The sequence below is a fragment of the Rhineura floridana genome, chromosome 6, assembly GCF_030035675.1.
Source record: "Rhineura floridana isolate rRhiFlo1 chromosome 6, rRhiFlo1.hap2, whole genome shotgun sequence".
Lineage (NCBI taxonomy): Eukaryota > Metazoa > Chordata > Lepidosauria > Squamata > Rhineuridae > Rhineura > Rhineura floridana.
The window spans coordinates 32,905,032-32,928,601 of NC_084485.1; the positions used below are offsets into that span (position 1 = coordinate 32,905,032).

At 43.3% G+C, this 23,570-nt stretch overlaps 1 protein-coding gene across 17 annotated transcripts in view; it reads left to right on the plus strand.

The window, feature by feature from the left end:
* The window catches only part of ZMYND8 (zinc finger MYND-type containing 8), a 167,879-nt gene that overhangs the window by 100,664 nt on the left and 43,645 nt on the right, over positions 1–23,570 (plus strand). For all 17 annotated transcript variants that reach the window (XR_009763400.1, XR_009763399.1, XR_009763401.1 and 14 more), the window contains 6 exons: positions 1,240–1,327; positions 1,832–1,887; positions 4,278–4,355; positions 14,418–14,533; positions 16,962–17,443; positions 20,773–20,907. Coding sequence is in view for 2 of the 17 variants with exons in the window: in XM_061631385.1 (XP_061487369.1) it covers positions 1,240–1,327; positions 1,832–1,887; positions 4,278–4,355; positions 14,418–14,533; positions 16,962–17,443; positions 20,773–20,907 (955 nt within the window). In the remaining 15 variants the exon portion in view is untranslated. The remainder of the gene's footprint in view (positions 1–1,239; positions 1,328–1,831; positions 1,888–4,277; positions 4,356–14,417; positions 14,534–16,961; positions 17,444–20,772; positions 20,908–23,570) is intronic.

Consider the following 23,570-nt stretch of genomic DNA (forward strand, 5'->3'; position numbering starts at 1 on the left):
AACTACTTTTATTATTACGTTTTAGAATTGCACTATTTTGGATTTTATATTTGTGTGAAGACCTTGTAGTGCTTTTATATATATACATTGTAGAATTATTGGTTGGGACAGTGTTTCTATTTTCCTTGCTGGTAGGCCGTTGGCCTTTTTTATTTTACAGATATCTCACCTCAGTCTCGTCACAAATGAACTGGGAATGGGAGGGGTCAGGGGGCCCAGGTCTTGACTTCAAAACATTCTTGCTTTCGAACGCTAGGTGGCAGTGTAACCCACATGATGGCAGGATACCTAGGAAAATCACCCTTCAGGTGAGACCAGTGGTTCATTTTGCCCTCCAGTATCTGTCATGTGCCTCAGTAGTCACAGACTCTAGGCTTCATGATAACACTGAGGAGAACTGAGCATATTCTGGAAACACATACTGAATATCCCTAAAAGCTTGATGTAGATGAATGGACAGTTTATTAATTTTAAAATGGGTGCAAACTACACATAAATGTCTATTTTACAGTGTTGATCATTTCTGGGGATCGCTTTGTAACTATGAACTACACAGAAAAAGTCACTACCCAAATTTGCAAAGGAAAATGAAAAGCACTGTGTCATGCAGCTGAAATAAAAGCTAGCAAAACAATCTTTGATATATGATTCTGACTGAATAACATGAGGAAGAATGAAAGAGTCAAGATATTGAGCTAAAGTTTCCAAAAGAGACCCAGAGTCCAAAACTATTGGCCTCCCTGGAGGTGGGAAACCCTCCTTGTGAATTTTAGGTAGAATATAGAATAATGGTGTCTGAGGACACTACCAATTTTACTCCCAAATTTAATTTTTTTTAAAAAAATAAATTTAAAAAAAATGTGATTCTACTCAATCAGTATTTTGTCTAAATCACTGTGGTACTGTCTTCCACCTGATTTCATACATGAAGCAGAAATGACCTTAGTAGCAGTTGTTTTTAAGAATCCTGTAACTTTGCCAAACTCTTAGAATCATATTTAATTTAACAAATTACGCTATGCAAAACAAATTACATTGGTGTCGAAATAGTGCAGAGTTGATTATCTCAAATAGGTTCTTGAATATGAAAGAACTAAAATAAACACTTTTGCCAGTAAGCTGACTTTTTATAAAATCTAATTAGACCCATCTTCAACCTTTTCATTAATTCACATGGAATAAAATGTGTATTTAGTTGCTGGATTTAGGAATTTTTTTTCAATTTTTTTTTTTTGACAGAATGTTAAAAAGAAGATGTATGGTTGCACAGAAGCTTTTTTGGCTGATGCCAAATGGATTTTGCACAATTGCATTATTTACAATGGGGGTAAGTATGTGCAAGATTATACATCTGATCATTTGTGTACAGTGGTCATGGTGATGTCATTACAAGTGACAGGCTGATCATCCATAACACAAAAAGGACTTGAAATCTAAGTAATTAAAGGTTTTGAGAAATCAAGCAAGATTTAGTTCTGTTTGTTTTATTCATACTGGCCTGACGGTAACTATGTGTTCATGTTAGTTTGCTTCATACAAGGCTAGGTTGAAAATGTACATCTGAAATGTCTGCTATGGGAATGCCACCTAATCATTATTTAAAGAGACAGGATTATTTCCAATGTGCTGTGGCCATGTTATGCCTGGGTTCAGGAAAGGATGAAAGCCTTATTGTTTGTTTCTACTGACAGTATTCAAATACCAATGGTTTTCCTTTTAAAAACATTATGAATACCAACCAGTAAAATATTTATTTTAGAATGATAATATAAATGACGTATTTAGTACAACAGAAATTGGATTAGACACCGCTGCTTATCTGTTTCCTCAGGAAATCACAAATTGACACAAACAGCAAAAGTCATAATCAAAATCTGTGAGCATGAGGTATGTATTCCCTAGTTAGTTTTCTTACTATATTAATTACAATGTAAATGCTTTTTTAATCAAAGTTGATTATGACTGCCATCTATAAGATGAGTTAGAACTTCATTCTTTTCCTGCACTGAGAGATCTGCAATCCAGAGACCTAAAGCTGCTATCCTGTTCAGTGTACACACTTACTTGGGAGTAAGTCCCATTGAACTCAGTGTGGTTTGTATCTGAGTAGGCATGTAATTGGGACTATCTACCCTACCCTACCCTCCCAATGATGAGCAATGCTTCTCTGGTTTGGGATCCCCTGAAACTGTGAAACATGTTTTAGTGCTGTGTGGATGAGCCTCAACAAACCTGAACTAAGCACCAGGTTTCCATGTTTTCTCTCCCTTCTCCTCCCATGTAGATGGAAGGAGGACTACTACCAAGTTTACTATCACTTTTAAAGAATTCCATCTTAGTGTTGTATTTGAACCAGAGATCTTGGCTTAAAACAAACTTAAAACAAATTTTTATAATAAGCCAACTCAAGCCATAGGTTATATAGCTGGCTTCTTACCAGAGATAATGAAAGTTGAGATTCCGTAAAAGTGAAACTAAACTTGGCAGGAGTCCTCTTCCTGATTGTAGGGGAGGGAGAGCATACTTGTTGAGGGTCATCCGCATGGTGCTAAACCACAGTTTAGCATTATGTGTTAACATGGCTATGAGCTCTAACTATTGTACAATTTGGGAATTTCACCAAAGACCAACATACCTGTATTTTACTATCCATTACCCCAAATTCATTCTTAAGATTTTCTGAAAATTTGTGAAATCCTGCCATCTGACAAGGTATTGTTTTAGATAGATTACAATATGAATTACTAAAACATTGATTTAGTTATGTCTAAGATACTCTCATTATATTTAACAACATATTCACTGAGTAAGCAATGATAATTATAATCCAATCCTTTACATTATACAGCCACGAGAGTGGGTGTATACTATAGCCAGCATGGATTTTTCACATTCCGCAATGTTAAATTGAAAATACCACCCATGCCATTCTGATGCTTCCCATAAGCTCATTTCAAAACAAAACCTTACAAAACGTATAGTCCTAAACTCAATCAGCCCAAATAATAGAAAGAAGACATGTGCTGTGCTGCTTTTGTTTTAGCAGGGAGAAAGCAACATTATTAAGACAGTTGATATAGTTCAGATGGTCACTTTGAATATGTCTGATTTCCTTTGCAATTTTAGTGAAGTTTCCTATAGGAAATCATTTTCTTTTTTTCTATTTCTGTGAATATGTGAAGTACAGCAATACTTTGCAAAAATTACACTAAAAAAACTCCAAACATAATTGTGGAATAATGGCACTGACTTCTGCAGAAAAGTCTCCAGTGGACCTCAGGAGTGTCTGAATTTGCACAAGATAAAACAGTGGGAGGTGAAATACATTCTAGCAAAATTCTAGGTGTGCTCTATGTTTTTAATTGACTGCGCCCACCTTGCCTTAAATGAAGTGGTTTAAATATAGCAGGCTGAAAACATGCATCCTCTTTTTTCCAAGAGCTAGAGTCATTGCTGAAGTAGCAACATATTGTAATCAGTCTGATTTTACATCAAACTTCAGTTTCAGATTCCACTGTTAATATACCCAAAATAGAAATAGAACATAACCTCTAATTTGAAACACAAAAAAATGCTGTCTTCACCATCATATGACACTGATTTTAATAATCTGAAATTAATAAAAATAAATTTGACACAGATTTCTAGGATGAATAATGAGGGAAATAAACTTTTCTAGTTTAGATTCTCTGTAGAAACATTAGTAACACAGGAAGTAAGAAGAACACCAACAGACATACAAAAATATAATTCTCTATCTTTGGATATGGCCGGTGTTGCCACCACTCACCATATGCTCAGAGGCACATGTCACCAAATTCTTCCAAGCTACACAGGAAGTGGATTGGACTGTGAAAGACCAACCCAAATTGTGTTTGCATTTTGACAAATGTGTAGGGCATTACAATATCTCAGAGAGGAGGTCAGGCCTCCTGCTCCCCTGGTGCATTCACTATAGCTGCCCAATTTCCCTGCATTTTAAAGTTTGATAGCTGTGGGCTATAGGTACATTCTTAAACCGCAAGGTTTTTTGCCTATCAGTGAATATTTATACAGAAATTTGTTCCACTGAGGCTTGCTCACACATTAATTGGTATAGGATTGCAGCCTCAGTGTGCTTAAATTCCAGAGTTGGCAAAATGTATTATTCTCTGTAACTGAGAATTATGAATTATGAAGCCCATCTTACTCCTGCTTACTTCTAATAGAATAGTTGGAATAATTAGAATACAATAAGACACTCCAACTTCTGCAGTAGCTGATCTTTCTCTTTACAGATGAATGAAATTGAAGTATGTCCAGAATGTTATTTAGCTGCTTGCCAAAAACGAGAGAATTGGTTTTGTGAGCCTTGTGTAAGTAAAAACATTTTTTTAAGTCCATACTTAACCCAAATTAAGTTTGGTCTTATGCTTATAACTTTAAATCTGTGTACAGCCCCTGGCTGACCTAGAGAAATCTATTCCAGTTTATAAACAAACCTGTGTTTTGTAGTTACATTTGATGTGGAAATGCAAAAGTCAAATTGCTTAAGGTCTTCTCATTTGTTCATGGTGCTTCTTGGTAGAGCCAAGCATGCTACCATCTGGGGAAAAACAGATTATGCTAACTCTTTAAAACCTTAAAATCAGTCTCCAGGTTTGCACCTGTTACAGTTTTTGTGAATTAGATGTCAGTGTGCAGACTATTTTAGCAGGTAAGGCAAGCTTAAATAGGGGGCAAGAGTACAAGCACAGTTGAAATCTCATCTCAGTCATAGTCTCACATAGGAACCTTAGCAAGCAAACAAGAGAGCATCAAAAACAGTCAAAGGAGGAAAGTGTTTAGGTTCCTGACATTTTCTGAGAAAGGGAATTTCTGTTCAATGTAGATCTACTTGGGCAAGCAGAAAGAATTTTGTCTCAAGCAGTCCTTTTAAGAAGCATTGAAAGAAATTCCGTTGTTAAGGAGATTTTTAAGGAGACTTTCTTATTTTTAGACCTTGGCAAGCCCTTTATCTGTCTCTTTAACTCCCCTGCCTCCCTATATGCAATACACAGATAATGACAAGACGTGCCTTATATGACTGTTAAAATGGTGACTGAAATAATGGGTGGCTTGTATGTCACAGTAAGTTATAGTCTGAAATAAGCAATGGTTCACCTGAGTATTCCAGAGGGCATTTAGCAAAATTGGAATGGCATGCCCTACAGGATCCGAAAGACCTGTCAGATCCTGTAGGAGGCGCCATCCCAACTGTACTGAATACCATCTGGAATCCACAGTGAACAGGAGTTTGCAAATTAAGAAACTTCCCTTTTCATTGTATCCTCTTTCACACGAGTAGCACAAACAAGCAAACTTGCAAGCCCACAGAGAGAAGATAGTGCCTGCCAGAGATGTGAAGGCCATTTTCCCCAGTTTTCCAAAAACTAAACAAAAAAGGCTTAGGAAAGAAACGGGGGGGAAGGAATTCCACCCACCCCAAATTTTTAAAGTGTTTTCCTAGGCCTTCACATCTCTAGTGCCTGTTTTGCTTCTCCTCAGTCATTCTGCTAGTGCACTGAGCTAAGCCATGGTTTGGATTAGCATGTCATCTGAACTCAGATTTGTGGTTTAGCTCTTTGCATACAAACCATGAGTTATAACCAAAGCTTGTCTTCTTATTTTCCTGGAAATTCATCAAAGCCCAAGCCTAAGCATCTTCCAGAAGCAATGCAAACTTTCAATTTTCCACAGGTAGCCTGCCATCACTTTGGGCACTACTGCCATCTAGTGTCCAAAGGCAAGAATACACTGGAGTCAAAACCTGGGGCCTCAGGCCCCTCCCACTCCAGTTTCATTCTTGCCTTCGTCCGAGGCGTTTGGATTTCTGGCAGAGCGTAGCTAAGTTACTATTTCTTACTGCATTTGGCTATTTCCCTTGTTTCCCCCCCCTCCCCTTTTGGTTTTTGGAGTGTGTGGGACTTATTGTGCCTTGTTTTTTCCTCCCGTTTTTTATTTTTATGGGAATTTTTTCTTGTATTTTTTCTTGTATTTTCCCCCCGCTTTTTCTTTTGGTGACCCGGTTTTGTTCCCTCCGTTTGCTTGTGCAGCACAGCTGTCCCCTTTTCGTTCGGGGATGCGCTGCTGTGGCTTCCTCGAGCAGTGGCGGCTGCTTCTTCGTTTGGGGGACCCACGGCTGCGGCTCCCCCCTCCTTTTGGTCTCGGCGCAGGGTAGCCTGTGGCTGCGGCTCCCTCGCCAGCCTTCCGCCCGTCGCCGCAATCCCAGGGCAGCGTTTAACCCTTCCAGCCAGGAGCCTGAGACTGCGGCTCCCTCCCTTGTATTGGCTGGTTCCCCTGGCCTCCGTTTTCAGAGGCGGTGGCGATTTTTGCCCCCCCCCACGCCACCTCCTTTCCTCCGGCGGCGTGTAACCACGTGGAGGTCGTTTTTCTCAGCCCCAAACAGCAGCGGTTCCTCCCGGCTGCCTGTTAAACTTTGCAGGGGCCCTTTCTAGGCTGCCCGGTTTCCTTGGCCGCCATTTTTATTCTAGTTTCGTTTTTGTTGGTTTCGTTTTTCATGCTCAGCTACCTTGTTTCCTCAGTGTCTTAACAGTATTGCAACCCCATGCTGCCTGTGAAAGCTGCATAGCCTGAGCAAGCTGTGTTATAGTGATACTACGCCTTCCCCATTGTGTGTGTGTATCTATTTTTGTGCACCCCATTTTGATGCAGGCCTTTCTCTGGTGGCGCACTAGTTTCTTCAGTGCACATTGGCGGTACCGCACCTTCCCCATTGTGTGCGTGTATCTAGCTCTGGGCCACACTGCGCTTTAAAAGCAACTTTTTTCCTGGCAGTGTATTGTAGCGGTCTCGCACCTTCCCCATTGTGTGCGTGTACTTAGCTTGTGGCCAATATTGCATCTCGACTTACCTTTTTGGTGCCCTGATTGATCAGTGCGGTATCAGTACCTCCTTTGTGGGCGTGTACCCACCTATTTTTTGGTGCCATAGTGAACTTAGTCATTTTTTTCTCTTGGCACCTTGCTCTCCATTGTGCATCCTGCTCCTCACCACCTCATGGCACAGGAGTGTTACTGCACCTTCCCCATTGTGTGCGTATATCTAGACCCTGACATGGTAGATCAGAATCCTGAGGTGGCGCAAACCTCGGGGCAAGTCATCAGCGCATCACCCCATCTCAACACAAACCATCTAAGCATAAGCACACTAAGGCCTTAGCCAAGACTAAACACCTCTCTGCCCACGGTGCGCCCAAGAGGGCCCGATATGTCTCAGCCCCGGTCTTGGAGAAGCCTGCGCAAGAAGCAGTACCTGCTCTCTTTCAATCCCCTTCTGGGTCTTCAGAGGACGAATTTGAAGGCTTTCCCAGCCAAACACCTTGCCACTCCGATATCACTCTGACTCCACCAGTGCAGCCTCATCTGCCTACACAGGAGCATTCTGTACCTTCTGTTCCTCCTTCAGGGCTACAGTTGACTCCAGAATTTCTATTACAGCTGCTAGAGGTACTCGGGTGTCTCTCCCAAGCTCAACCTCAGCCTCAAGCACAGTTATCCCCTCAACCTGGAGTTTCGCGGCACTCCAGTTCTGCACGACAACCTGGCTGTCATGATGACACTAAAGAACGATAAGGAGATTGCAGAGAAGCTAAATGAATTCTTTGCATCTGTCTTCACAGTGGAAGATATAGGGCAGATCCCTGAACCTGAACTAACATTTGCAGGAAGGGATTCTGAGGAACTGAGACAAATAGTGGTAACGAGAGAGGAAGTTCTAGGCTTAATGGACAATATAAAAACTGACAAATCACCGGGCCCGGATGGCATCCACCCGAGAGTTCTCAAAGAACTCAAAGGTGAAATTGCTGATCTGCTAACTAAAATATGTAACTTGTCCCTCGGGTCCTCCTCCGTGCCTGAGGACTGGAAAGTGGCAAATGTAACGCCAATCTTCAAAAAGGGATCCAGAGGGGATCCCGGAAATTACAGGCCAGTTAGCTTAACTTCGGTCCCTGGAAAATTGGTAGAAAGTATTATTAAAGCTAGATTAACTAAGCACATAGAAGGACAAGCCTTGCTGAAGCAGAGCCAGCATGGCTTCTGCAAGGGAAAGTCCTGTCTCAGTAACGTATTAGAATTCTTTGAGAGTGTCAACAAGCATATAGATAGAGGTGATCCAGTGGACATAGTGTACTTAGACTTTCAAAAAGCGTTTGACAAGGTACCTCACCAAAGACTTCTGAGGAAGCTTAGCAGTCATGGAATAAGAGGAGAGGTCCTCTTGTGGATAAGGAATTGGTTAAGAAGCAGAAAGCAGAGAGTAGGAATAAACGGACAGTTCTCCCAATGGAGGGCTGTAGAAAGTGGAGTCCCTCAAGGATCGGTATTGGGACCTGTACTTTTCAACTTGTTCATTAATGACCTAGAATTAAGAGTGAGCAGTGAAGTGGCCAAGTTTGCTGACGACACTAAATTGTTCAGGGTTGTTAAAACAAAAAGGGATTGTGAAGAGCTCCAAAAGGATCTCTCCAAACTGAGTGAATGGGCGGAAAAATGGCAAATGCAATTCAATATAAACAAGTGTAAAATTATGCATATTGGAGCAAAAAATCTTAATTTCACATATACGCTCATGGGGTCTGAACTGGTGGTGACCGACCAGGAGAGAGACCTCGGGGTTGTAGTGGACAGCACGATGAAAATGTCTACCCAGTGTGCGGCAGCTGTGAAAAAGGCAAATTCCATGCTAGCGATAATTAGGAAAGGTATTGAAAATAAAACAGCCGATATCATAATGCCGTTGTATAAATCTATGGTGCGGCTGCATTTGGAATACTGTGTACAGTTCTGGTCTCCTCATCTCAAAAAGGATATTATAGAGTTGGAAAAGGTTCAGAAGAGGGCAACCAGAATGATCAAGGGGATGGAGCGACTCCCTTACGAGGAAAGGTTGCAGCATTTGGGGCTTTTTAGTTTAGAGAAAAGGCGGGTCAGAGGAGACATGATAGAAGTGTATAAAATTATGCATGGCATTGAGAAAGTGGATAGAGAAAAGTTCTTCTCCCTCTCTCATAGTACTAGAACTCGTGGACATTCAAAGAAGCTGAATGTTGGAAGATTCAGGACAGACAAAAGGAAGTACTTCTTTACTCAGTGCATAGTTAATCTATGGAATTTGCTCCCACAAGATGCAGTAATGGCCACCAGCTTGGACGGCTTTAAAAGAAGATTAGACCAATTCATGGAGGACAGGGCTATCAATGGCTACTAGCCGTGATGGCTGTGCTGTGCCACCCTAGTCAGAGGCAGCATGCTTCTGAACACCAGTTGCCGGAAGCCTGAGGAGGGGAGAGTGTTCTTGCACTCGGGTCCTGCTTGCGGGCTTCCCCCAGGCACCTGGTTGGCCACTGTGAGAACAGGATGCTGGACTAGATGGGCCACTGGCCTGATCCAGCAGGCTCTTCTTATGTTCTTATGTTCTTATGACGTCCCTCCATCCTCGCCTAACCCATTCGATATTTCTAGGGGCAGATTTGGCGGGGAGCCCTCACAGATGGATGATTACTTACCCTTCTTGCAGCCTGACCCTGACGAATGGAGTGTAGAATCTGATCTGGACAAGGACTACTATCGCCTCTTCGACCCGGCTGATTACACCCCCCCTTTCCCACAGAGTTATGGACACCCTCGGCATTCAACCTGCACAAACACAACCTATTGCCCCTCCTGTAAAGCGTGCCAGAGTTCTCAAGTCCCCCAGATCAGTGGATCATTTTATCCCTGTGCCAGATCCCATTAACAAGCTGGCCAAGGAAGAATGGGCCCGTCCCCTGCGCCCACGTCGCTTCTCACCGTTGGCCAACAGACTATACCTTGGCATTCCTGAACGTCCCTGGGGTGGACCAACCAATCTCCAATCTGGTTTCTCGGTCCCTCCTCCCGAAATAGGGAGACTCACAGTTCAAAGATCCCTCTGAGAGGCAGGTCGACTTTGTCCTACGTGAGAATCACGAGGCATCTGCTCATTCCATCCGGGCCTCCACTGCCGCCTCCATTTTCTCACGGGCCTCCATGATGTGGCTCGATGACCTTTTGGATGACCCTAATCCTGACCCAGCCATGCTGCGAAAGGGCCTACTCAAATTACATAAGGCAGCTGCCTTTGTGGCCGATGCCACGTTGGATGCGACCCACCAAGGAGCACGGGCCCTTGCTGCTGAAATAGTAGCTCGACGAACCCTATGGTTCCGACATTGGGACTCCGACACTACCGCCAGAACCAATCTGTCTATGGCTTCATACTTGGGCTCTATGCTCTTTGGTGAAGATGCTCTTAAAGCGGTCTTGGTTGACCCCAAGGACAATCGAACCACCTTAGCCAAAAGAGACGACCGCAGACCTTTTCAGCGATTTACCCCTTACCGCTCCTTCCAGCCCTTTCGGGGGGCGTGGCCTGGCGGGCGAGGATGAGACGCCAGGTCTACAGATTTTCGTTCCTCCAGGGCACCCTGGCCCAGACAACACTTCCAGATCAGAGCCCAATACCAAGGCAGGCAAGCCCCCTCTTCCTCTTATGGCAGAGGAGCCCGTCAGCACAGGCAGTTCTGACGCCATCCCCATTGGAAGACTTTCCTTTTACGCAAGCTCCTGGTTCACCCTGACTCACATTTCTTGGGTCAGGGTCATCTTCACCCAGGGTTACAACATAGAATTTTGGCGGACCTCCCCGGACAGATACTGCCTCTCCCCCGTCTCCAAGTCACAGAGGATGGTTATGCAGGATGCCCTACGTCATCTACTTGACATAGCCGCTATAGAGCCAGTACCACCACCCGAAGGGTTGCAAGGCATCTACTCCATTCTCTTCGCGGTTCCCAAGTGAGACTCTTCATGGAGGGCGGTCTTAGACCTCAAGTTTGTCAACCGCTTCGTCAAGTACCGCTGCTTCAAGATGGAGTCACTGGCGTCAATTGTGGAAGCACTGCAATGGGGATTTCCTAGCATCCACCGACCTTTAGGACGCTTACTTACACATCCCAATCTGCCCGGCTCACAGACGATTCCTGAGATTCTCGTTCAGCCAGCACCACTTCCAATGCCGTGCCATGCCATTCGGCCTTACTTCGGCTCCTTGAGTCTTGACCAAAGTGATGGCCACCATAGTGGCTTTTCTCTGCCTACAAGGGGTTCATATTTACCCCTATCTGGACAACCTGCTCCTTCGAGCATGCTCCCAGGACCTAGCCAACAGACAGCTCCAGTTCACTCTAGAGACCCTAAACTCTCACGGCTGGCTGGTCAACATCGAAAAGAGTCATCTGCAGCCAACCCAGCGCCTCCAGCACCTGGAAGCCATACGGGACACGTCTCTAGCCATGGTTTTTCTGTCCCCAGACCGTAGTGCCTCCATCACAGCCATGGCAACCTTATTGACGCATCGCTCACAGGCAGATGTCATGTTTCTGGTGCAGATTCTTGGGTCACTGGTTTCCACCATTCACATCATCCCGTGGACTCAACATCACACAAGACCTTTACAATGGGCCCTCCTACCCTCTCAGGCGGACATTGCCACGTCCAACCATCGCGTGATTCCACTGGAACCATCGCTGAGGGACTCATTCTGCTGGTGGGCAACGACGGCACACCTCAGCAGGGGTACGCCATTCCGGGAGCCAGTCAGGGACATTATCACCACAGATGCCAGTCTGTCAGGCTGGGGAGTCTACTGCAACTCCAGTTTTGTCCAGGGTGTGTGGTCCCCAGCAGACCTAAGTCAAAACATAAACTGGCTGGAGCTCAGGGCTGTTCATCTGGCCCTTCGGCATTTCCAGCCACTATTTTCCCTGCATCATGTGCTCATCCGTACGGACAATGTATGCATAAAATCTCATCTCAACAGGCAGGGGGGTACCAGGTCTCGAGTTCTTCAGGCAGAGGCGACCCAAATCTTCGACTAGGCTGAGAACCATCTATTGTCCATACGGGCGGAACATCTCAGCGGGGTTCTGAATGTGACCACTGATTGGCTCAGCAGACAGCATGTGAGCTTGGGAGAATGGAAGCTTCATCCGGCAGTGTTCGACCTTCTCCAGCTCCGGTTTGGCGCTCTCTCGGTGGACCTCTTCGCCTCGAGCCACAATTGCCAGCTGCCTTGCTACTTCTTGAGGTACCTGGAGCCGATGGCGGAAGCAGTGGATGCACTGATAGCACCATGGCCAGGCGGGCTCCTGTATGCTATTCCTCCGATTTCCCTCCTGGGCAGGACATTGACGAAACTCCGGCACGAGTGGGCTCGGATTCTCCTGGTAGCCCCGTAGTGGCCTCGCTGACCTTGGTTCTCGGACCTCCTCTCAATGTCAGTCATGGATCCCTGGACCCTCCCTGTCAGGTCGGATCTTCTCACTCAGGGACCAATTTGGCACCCAGACCCGACCTGGCTGAGTCTGACGGCCTAGCTTTTAAACGGAGGCAGCTGAACACTACCGGACTTTCCCAGGGAGTGGTCGACACTATCCTAGCATCGAGACGACCGTCAACAGCTCACATTTATCAGAGTACTTGGTGTGCCTTTTCCAACTGGTGCACCTCTAAGGGTTTTCCAGCCTCTCAAGCCACTATACAGCATGTTCTACAGTTCCTATACAAAGGTCTGACAATGGGACTGGGCCGAACACTCTGCGTCACCATGCCTCCACCATCTCTTCAATCCTGTTCGTCTCCTCATCGGCCACCCCAGTGGGAGCTCACCCGCTCATCAAATGTTTTTTCAGAGGGGCTGCCCGCCTTTCTCCAGCTGTGCGCCACTACTTTCCTTCCTAGAGTCTCTCGAAAGTCCTGCAAGCCTTACAGCATCCTCCGTTTGAACCTCTTGCTTCAGTGCCTCTCAGACTGTTGTCCTTCTAGGTCCTGTTCCTTGTTGCAGTTACTTCCGCGAGGTGGATCTCAGAACTGCAAGCCTTGTCATCGGCCTGCTATCTCTGCATCTTTCATAAGGATTCAGTGGTCTTGAGGCCAGACCCATCCTTCTGTCCCAAGGTCAACTCCTTATTCCACTGTAGCCAGGACATTGTGCTTCCGTCATTCTGTCCAAAGCCGGTCCATCTCCTGGAAAAGGCTTGGCATTCGCTGGATGTTCGGAGAGCCCTCAAACTTTACCTCTCTCGCACCCGTGACATCAGACAGACAGAATCCTTATTTGTATCCTTTCACCCTAGGACCTTGGGGAAGAAGGTCTCCAAATCAACTTTGTCCTGTTGGCTGCGGGCCTGTATCGCCCTGGCTTAACCTCCCAGTGCCGTCTAATATCACGGCCCATTCCACCAGATCAACGGCCACTTCGGCTGCATTTGTAACTAATGGACCCCTTGCAGACATCTGTAGAGCTGCAGTTTGGTCTACCCCTAACTCCTTGTGAAGCATTATAAGATCGATCGGTATGCTTCTACTGACGCCTCCTTCGGGAGACGTGTCCTGCAACATGTCCTTCCTGATTAGTAAGCAGGTTGTGGTCCCTCCCTGTTGGGGGGCTGCTTTGGTACATCCCAAAGTGATGGCAGGCTACCTGTGAAAAATGGTCAATTGGCCTCACCTGAAGGGTGATTTTCACAGGTAAGCCTGCCATCACGTCCCTCCCTGGTGGGAGATATCTGGATGTTTGGCTCCACCTTTATAGGTTACCTGCTGCAAGTTTTCTGTTCTGCTCTGTTTCCCTCAGTCAAAACCTCTGTTACTATGTTGCAATTTCTGTCGTTCTCTGTTGTTTCAAAGGATGTTGTTTCTGTTTTCCTTGCTGTTGGGCCTCTTGGCCTTTTGTTCCTTTCAGATATGCCACTTCGGAAACTGGAGTGGGAGGGGCGTGAGGCCCCAGGTTTTGACTCCAGTGTATTCTTGCCTTCGGACGCTAGATGGCAGTAGTGCCCAAAGTGATGGCAGGCTTACCTGTGAAAATCACCCTTCAGGTGAGGCCAATGGACCATTCTGGACTTTTGCTAGCCATGGAAAGAACATCATCCTCAAATCACTCTATGTGAGGTTTCTTTCAATTTAAAGTGGGTAGTTTTATATGTTTGATCTTATTATTGTTCACTCAGAGCTCTGAGGATGGGCTCAGTTACAAATAAAATAATTTCTAGGGCATATCTCCTAAATTCCCCTTGAGTGCTGTCCCATTATTGCAAACAGGACTGAAATTTCAAGGGAAGGCAAAGCAAGCACTTCTCTTCATAGCTTCAGAATCATAAATAGCTTACAAAAGATGGGCAATCTCAAAGCTGTACAGTTGTCTGGACAAGACTGCATTTTCTGCATTTAGGAAGGTACATTGTAATATCTGGGCAGTATTATAATAAAGTATTGTCATGCATGCCAGCAATAAGAAAGAACTACATGGCTTGAAATACTTTCTGACTGTGGTCTCTATTCTCTTTCCGCTAGAGCAATCCACACCCATTGGTCTGGGCTAAACTCAAGGGTTTCCCATTCTGGCCTGCTAAAGCACTGAGGGATAAAGATGGTCAAGTTGATGCTCGTTTCTTTGGTCAGCATGACAGGTGGGAGTTCAGTCATAAGGTGGTTGAATGGTTTAATGTCTGTCTGTCTCTCTCACTCTTGCTACACACACACACACATACATACACACACACACACGCACACAGAGAGAGAAGTGTATACACCACACCGTGGTTGCTACTGAATAGTTTAAGTGTTAGTATTCTGCTTTGTAGTGCTTCATAGTAGTAGCATGTATAATACATGCTTAAGTCCTTTCCATTTCTCTCTTAATTATCATATTTGTATGTCCCATAGCTAATTGTTGCCATGTTGGCAATCTGAGCTTATTTATTTATTTATTTATTACATTTATGTACCACCCCATAGCCAAAGCTCTCTGGGCGGTTTACAGCAATTAAAAACATTAAAAACAAATATACAAATTTTAAAACACAAAAACAATTTAAAAACACATGCTAAAATGCCTAGGAGAAAAGGAAAGTCTTACTAAACATATTTGGAATATATAGTTAACTTGTATGTTGTTTTTGTATACAATAGGGCCCCGCTTTACAGCGATTCGCTAATACAGCGATTCGCTAATACAGCGGTCTCAATTAGACTAAAGCCCCACTCATATGGTGCTTGTTCTGCTTTTACGGCGGTTTTGGGGCATCACGCGCCATTCTATTCAATGGGTTCTGCTTTACAACGGGGGTCTGGAACGTAACCCCGCCGTATGAGTGGGGCCCTACTGTCCACAACATTGAGTGAACTTCTTATTCCAGTTAAATTTACTCTCTAGAACATTATGAAGCCTAGGATATGTTATGTTTTGTTGTAGCAGTAACTGTCACTAGATCAAACTAGTGAAATTAATGATTCCTTGAAATTAATGAACCTAAGTTAGTTATGTCTATTAACTTCTCAGCATCATGCTACTTGTGAATGCTTCTGCACAGCTGCATTCACGAGCAGTGTGATGTTTAGAAAAATATAATATCATAAGATACACATGATGCAGTTGTACTAATCTTGTAACATCACTGCAATTGCTTCTGTTTGAGGATCCCAAACACACAACTTTGTAACGTGTAAACATGATGGAGAAACAAGTTGAGGTCTCTTGAAAACTTGTATAGGGTGGAGGCTCAGTCTTCCTTTTCCCCTAAAGTAACTTGGTGGTAGAGAAGTGGTGGTGGGTGAATGGTAGAAGCAGCCCCTAACCTGAGTGCTGTAGTAAAGCAGAGGAGAGTTCCAGAGATGGCTATGTAAGAATCCCTAAATCTCAAAAGGCTAGGGGAATATGTTAGGGAAACATACTTTTTTTAAAAAAATTGCGTATTTATAGGGAAAAAAATTACATAAAAAACAGAAAGAGGAAGGAGAAACAAAGTTTCTTGATGTTATATACAATTAAATAATGGATGCAAATTAAGTAAGTAAAATCCAAACATTCAGATACATATACATCTTTTTAACCTCATATTCAGAAAGGAAAATAAATGTTTATCATTTCTTGATTATCTAACAGTTCTCATGATTTATTGTTGAGTTCCGTCCTGTATTTTATAAGTGCAGTATGCAATGAATAAAGACCATTTTTCTACAACAGAATTGTCCATAGCCCTTCCTTCTCTAATTCTAATTACAGATGTCAGGTTAGTCATATTAGCTATACCCTAAATTTTAACAAACCATTCAAGGAGAGTAACTTTTTTTCCATTGCTATCTTCGTTGAACAGGAGTGCAGACCCTGGCTCCCACAACGACACTCACCCTGCTTTCAGCACTAAGGATGTCTTAACTATTTTTAATGCTTTGTACCTACTGAAAGGCTTTGTTGCATGTGCTACCCTCTCAGAAGGGATTTTAGCCACTTTTTTTAAAAAAAGAAAGTAACATTGTGCTGTATACCTAGGGAATCACCCCAAGCATACAGAAGCCCCTACCATTTCTGGGAGTGGCCTCCTTTCACTGCCGTTTTAGTTGATATGGAGCCACCAAGCTTGCCAGTTAAATGCTTGATTAGATACTGGTGGTATTTATGTGTATCAAATGAACAGATCTTAACAATCTGGTCCAAAGACGACATCACATAAGTGCTTAGGAGTGAGGTGTGCAATAACTTTATTAGTGCAATTACAAACAATAAAGTTGATCATCATTTCCTGGCCATTGTGATTGATGGACGTTCAGACAACAGCTGTATGAATGGTTCTATTCTATGGCACCTTTTTGGTGCTGGTAATGTTGAAATTATGTAATCATGTTGTTTTGAAAGCAAATCATGTGCCTGGAATTTTATTGTCTGGACTGCAGTACTTGCTCTGTAGATCTGAAAGGTCTTCAGGTTAGTGTTTGTGTCATTGAAATTAATAGGACCCTCATTCAGATTCTAAACATGCTTGGAAGTAAGACTTAGAAACCATCTACATGAATTTTAACTCATGTCCCCTCCTCTTTGTTTTACTATTTTATATGCAGAGCCTGGGTTCCAGTAAATAATTGCTACCTCATGTCTAAAGAAATTCCTTTTTCCGTGAAAAAGACTAAAAGCATATTCAACAGTGCAATGCAAGAGATGGAGGTTTATGTGGAGAATATCCGTAGAAAGTTTGGAGTATTTAATTATGCACCTTTCCGGACACCATATACTCCCAACAACCAATACCAAATGTTGTTAGACCCTTCAGATCCTGGTGCTGGAACTGCTAAGACTGATAAACAAGAGAAAATTAAACTTAACTTTGACATGACAGCATCACCCAAGATTTTAATGAGCAAACCAATGCTGAGTACCAGTACTGGGCGAAGGATTTCCTTAACAGACATGCCACGTTCCCCAATGAGTACAAATTCATCTGTTCACACTGGATCTGATGTTGAACAGGATGCTGAGAAAAAAGCAACCTCCAGTCACTTCAGTGCAAGTGAAGAGTCCATGGACTTTATTGATAAAAATACAGGTAAGGAGGGCTGAAGAAAAGCTGGTGTTTCAATTGCTATAGTAAAGCATTATCATCAGGCATTACAAGGTCAGAAAACTGGAAAGAAATAATCTATTGTTCATTATCAAAATACTTGTAAGATGTCTTGTTGGCCACAGGTGCAGTTTTTCTGTTAAGCATATACATAACTGTCTTGGGAACAATTATAAGATTGGGTCAGAGCCAAGGGGATTGTTGCCCATACTAATGGCACAGTATTTGTGTTAACTTCAAGGTGGGTCAAAGGCTCCTGGGAAGAGTTCAGGGCATGATACAGGAAAGAATCCAGAGCAATTGTTGAACAAAGGAGGTCAGGTCAGGCTGGCATCGTGCTGGGGAATTAAGAACCAGGAAGGTGGAGCATGATCTGAGCATCTGGATCAGTAGGAGCAGATAGAAATGTGCTTCAGAGACTTCAGCATGTTAATAGGGTGCTATGCACTCTGTAAGTAGGAGGCCTTGTTTAGCCCGTAGGGTCAGGTGACGTATATATTTTTAACCTCCTTTCTGTAGGTGCAGTAGTGCCCAGCTAAGCTGAGGAAGGAGACGTCTGGGTGTCTCCTTGGCTGGGAGCTATTGTTTCAGTAACTGAAAGTATTATTGGAAGGAGCAGAGCAGTGGGACTGAGCAATCTATTGTAGGATTTAGTTACACATGCTTACCGTCAAGAGGCAAGGGGGCAACATTATGTAGGATAATAAGCTAAAAATGTTGCAGAAATAGATTGTGTGGAACATAAGTAGTTACTGCCTGCTGTCACTCCTCCTTTCACTTCTTACTCTGTTACACAGACACTCTTAACCAGGACTGTGGAGTTGGAGTCGGAAGCAATTTTTGGTGGAGTCGGAGTCGGTAGAAATGTACCGACTCCAACTCCAGCTTCAAAATAAAAACGTTCATAGGAATTTAGGAAAGTTTTCTTGTTCAGAAATTTTAATCAAATAAATATATTTCATTTTCTGTCAATCTAGCCTGATGATTCACATGGTGGTGATAAAATGCCTTGTGCTACCATTTTACTACAGTAAATTTGTTATTACTAGTTAATATACATTTACCATTTGTGAAGGAGTCGGAGTCGGACAGTAGAAAAATAGAGGAGTCTGAGTCGAAGGTTTGGTGTACCGACTCCATGTAGACATCTTTTAGGTTGCAATCCAAACCCCCTTTTGCCAGGCTGTGGGCGGTTTGGATTGAACAGAGGCATCCCTCTACTCATTTCTGCTGGTTCAGCCAGCCTTCCATCAGCATCACTCCCTTGGTGCAGATGTTCTGACTGCTAAACATGTGGGTGGGCAGAAAGCCTACCAGCTGTATCCCTGCTGACAAGAGCTCAATGGATAGCCCTGAAATAGTGTATTCTGAGAGTGGGGACAGGGCTGAGCTGGCTCGCACAGCTGGCTGCAGCCAGCATCACGCCTAACATGAACTCGATTGCTGCACTGGCCTGAAGTTGGCACAGTGATCAGGTCTGATCTATCTGCCCCCAACCTTCTGCTGCTGCCATGAGTGGCTGTGCTGAAGATGGGATAGTAGTTCCACTACAGGCTTGGATTGCAGCCTTAATGTTTTAAAGCAGTGTCCTGTTGTTTTTGTGAGGTTGATGTTATATACTTGCTGACTATCAAATATCTTAATGAGATTTGGATCTTTCCCTTGATTTTCAAGTTCCCACTAACTCCTCACTGTTGCATTAATACTTCATAAAGGCAAGAAAACTAAAGTAGTAGATATTATTAATATTTGTATTCATTCAGATCGTATTCCTGAATGCACAAGACACTGAAACTTTTTTCCTTCCTCAAAGAAGCTCCTGTTTGGGGGTTCCAGCCATTCATTCCCTCCAAGCAAGACATTCGTCTCCCTCCCCCCTTGCATCTACTAAGTGTGCTCAGTCCTCACTGGGGGTTTGGGTGGTTGCCACTTCAGGTTTTTTTGTACTACTTCAAACCCTGGCATTCTTCCAAGTACGCTGATACCTCCTTGTTTCTCAGTGACCCTGTTTTGGCTATAGTCCTGTTGCCATTAAACAACTGAATTTGCTATTAGAAGGAGTGATGATATGAAACATCTTAAATCCTTGTAGCACCACATTGTAAGGCTAAACAGTGTATTGAAAGATTCCTCTACTTTGTAAATATTAATCTAGGGTTCTCCTGCTTAGCTTGCTAGCAGAAGAGCCAGTTAGAATTTAATAAATACTTGTTTATCAGGCATTAGATTTGAGCTATCTTAAGCAAGCTGTGAAACACGTACCAAAAGTCCTGTTTTAAAACAGTTTGGTTTAGCAAGTTCGACTGTTCCTTCACCGGAGCCCTAATAAAGGTGAAATTTACCAGAATCAAAGGTAGGTAGAGAAAAAGGGAAAGTAGTTCTAAAACTTGGTGCTTCCTTCCCAAAGTGAGAATTGGCAAGTCCGTATTATCTGAAAATATTCATAACTAATTAATTATCTAGATAGGTACTTTATTCTGTATATTAAATCAACATGCTATCTGTATAATGGCTTTTTTCTTATTTAGCATAATAAAAAGGTTTGAGGGATTTAGTTAAAGATGTCCCTTACACATGAAATGGTTTGAAGAAATCCCTCAATTTCTTTTTGTACTTTTTTTATTCCGGTGCAGCCATTTAATAAGGGCCTTCACACTTTTCATCAGTCATGTTGTGAAAGGACTAGGGATGGACTGAGCAGCTTAAAGCTGCCCTGTTTCATTTTTGCTGGCAGACTTTCCATTTTGTGCAGACTTTTTGAAAGAACACACAAAGTCTGTATTTAAATTGTACATATTTTGTATATACATTTTCAGTGGATTTTTCATATGGATTTTGTATGTGCTTTTAATATTTTAATGTAAAATAGATATTTTTGTGTGCTCTTTTTGTGCAGCTAAACTGCACTGCAAAATCCAGAAAGTGCAAACCCCAACTGGGAGTTACTTGATCCATAAGCAACTGCAGGAGTGTTGGAATAGGTCTTTTCACAGAGGGACTGTATGAATTCCTCCTCCGTCCCTAGATGACGAAGAACTCTGTATCTGCTTTTGTATATCCCCTGTATTTATTTATTTATTGAAGAGGAGTCTCTTCCCCAACCAAATGCTGCATGACAAAATGGTTTTGAAATGCAGGGGAGTCTCAATAGCAATTTATGATAAATGGTGATGTCCAATTAAGACGTACTTGGAAGAGAACCATTGAAATCAACTTCCCACAGAGTGGACCTAAGCGCTTGGTCATACCTAAAGAAGCTTTTCCAGTCCCAGTTCATATTTAGAAACGTTTTTGCCAATTGTCTACTTCTTCAGCTTCTCCAGCACCAACAAGGACAGGCCAAGCAGGGAGCTTATCTGGCAGCCCCAAAGCTTTCTCTCCTCAAGTCTCAACACCTGCTAAGCGAGAAAGATCATCCACTCCAGGAAGCATTCTTAATCTTAATCTTGGTGAGTTGAAATTATCAGGAGCAACTTTAATTTTTATCAGTGGTCTTTGGTTATAAGTACGAGGAGTTTCAAGGTAAGTCTAGGAGTGCAGAATTATACGTACAGAAGAGTACATTTGTAATTTGTTTCCCAGCTGAAGCAATTTTATATTCCATTTAAGAATAATAATTTTAAAGGCTTTTAAAGCATCTGTAAAAGGACACAGATAAGGAGATATAGAATTCTGAGAACTAAACGACATCAGCTTAGGTGCTCCACTATGAAAAACCATAGTGGAGTCTTTCTGAATTAAACTGAACATCTTTGTCAAATCCCTCTGGTGTCCATGGAAAAATGAAGAAATATCTAACCTCAAGAATAATTTATGCAGTGCTGCAATGACATGAACAGGCATGATAGCAATAATTTTCCCAATCAGTTTTTTCCAGTCAGCCCAACTTCAAAAAGGCCCCCTGACATAATTGGTCAGTTTGTATTATACAGCCAGAGGAGTGGCTGTATATTATAGTCAGAACGGATTTTTTGCATTCTGCAATGTTAAATTGAAAATACCCTCATGTCATTCTGATGCTTCCCATAAGCTCATTTCAAAACAAACCTTACAAAACTTGCAGTCCTGAACTCAGAAATGCTTGCTTATCTAAATTTTCATGTTGATACACAAAACAGAGAGAATCGAGAGTTCAAAGTGTAAAGAGAGAGAAAAACCAGACCCCTTTTGGACTTTTTTCTGTCAGAGTTCTCATAATTTGTTGAAATTAATTAAAACTCAGCCATGTTCACCGAGTACATGTAATCCTATTGTGGGCCTTGCCCCATACTCTGACCTTCATCTTCAGTTTAGAAGTTAAAAAAAATGCCTGGCTGATTTTTAATTAATTTAAGAAATTTAACATTGAAGTCTATTACAGTGTTGGGCATGCTCCGTAAGAACCGTCAGTATTCTAAAAGTCAGACTCATAGCTATTTGGCTTGGCTAATCGGGGCCTCACCCACGCCTGATGTTTATTTCACTTTACACGGTCCTGGTTTCCCCCAAAGAATCCTGGGAAGTGTAGTTTGTGAAGGGTGCTGAGAAGTGTTAGGAGACTCCTTTTTCCCTGACAGAACTCCGAAGGCCAGAGTGCTTTAACAGTCAGCCCCTCTTCTGGGGATTGTAGTAGCTCTTTGAGGGGAATAGGGCCTCTTCTAGCAACTCTCAGCACCCTTCACAAACTACACTTCCCAGGATTCTTTGGGGGAAACCAAGACTGTGTAAAGTAAAATAAATGTCTGGTGTTGATGTGGCCAGGAACAGCTTTGGTTTCATTTTGGGTGGAAGATTATATGTGCCTGCTGTACAATAAAAAGGTGGGGGAAACCCTGAAAAAGAATGATACTGTTCAGAGTGTTTTCCTTTTGGAAAGGAAAGGGGCTTCCCCTCTGCCCAGTGCCTGCCCACCCAATCTCCTTCTCTCCCCTCCACCCTCCTCCCTACCCTTCCTCCCCTTCTCTCCTGCTCCCTGCCCCTCCCCCAGGTCAGTTTCACCTATCATAAGCATGACTGCACTAGAGTAAGTCCCACTGAACTCAAAAAGCATGTAAATGATCTAACCTGCCCTTCCTCCCTCCTATCCCCTACCTTTTTCCTTCCCTATCCCTTTCCAGTCCCTTCCCTCTCCTGTCCCCTTCCCATCCTCCATGGTCAGTTTTACAGATTCTAAGCATGATTGCATGGGAGTAAATCTCATTGAGCTCAATAAGCATGCAAATGATCAGAACTCCTTTCCCTTCCCCCTCCCTCTCTCTTCTCTTCTTCCTGCTCTCTCCTCCTCCGCTGCTTCCCCTCTCCTCTCCCTTCCTCCCCTGCCCACTTCCTCCTCTTCCCCCATGGTCAGTTTCACCTATCCTAAGCATGATTGCACAGGAGTAAATCCCACTGAACTCAATAAACATGCAAATGATCAGACCTGCCCTCCTCCTCCCCCTCCCTGCCCTCCTCCCCTCCCTGCCCTCCTCCCCTCCCCGCCCTCCTCCCCTCCCCATCCCCCCATGGTCAGTTTCACCTATCCTAAGCATGATTGCAGGGGACTAAATCCCATTGAACTCAGCATGCAAATGATCAATCCATTCTCGGCAAACTTGCACAGGATCCCATTTCTTACCTCCCAGATTAAAAAGCAGAGAAATTCACTAATAGGCAAAAAACCTTGCAGTTTAAGAACGTACCAATAGCCCACAGATATTTCTATCAAACTTTAAAAAGCAGGAGAATTGAGCAGCTATAGTGAATGCACTAGGGGAGCAGGAGACCTGACCTCCTCTCTGAGATATTGGACTGTCCTACACATTTGTCAAAATGCAAACACAATTTGGGTTGGTCTTTCACAGTCCAGTCCACTTGCTGTGTAGCTTGGAAGAATTTGGTAACATGTCCCTCTGAGCATATGGTGAGTGGTGGCAGCACCTGCAATTAGCCCAAATAACAGAAATAAGACATGTGCTGTGCTAATCTTGTTTTAGCAGGGAGGAAGCAACAATATTAAGACAGTTGATAGAGTTCAGATAATCCCTTTAAACGTGCTTGATTTACTTCGCAATTTTAGTGAAATTTCCTATTGTAAACCATTTTCTTTTGCTTCTGTTTCTGTGAATATGTGAAGTACAGAAACACTTTGCAACAC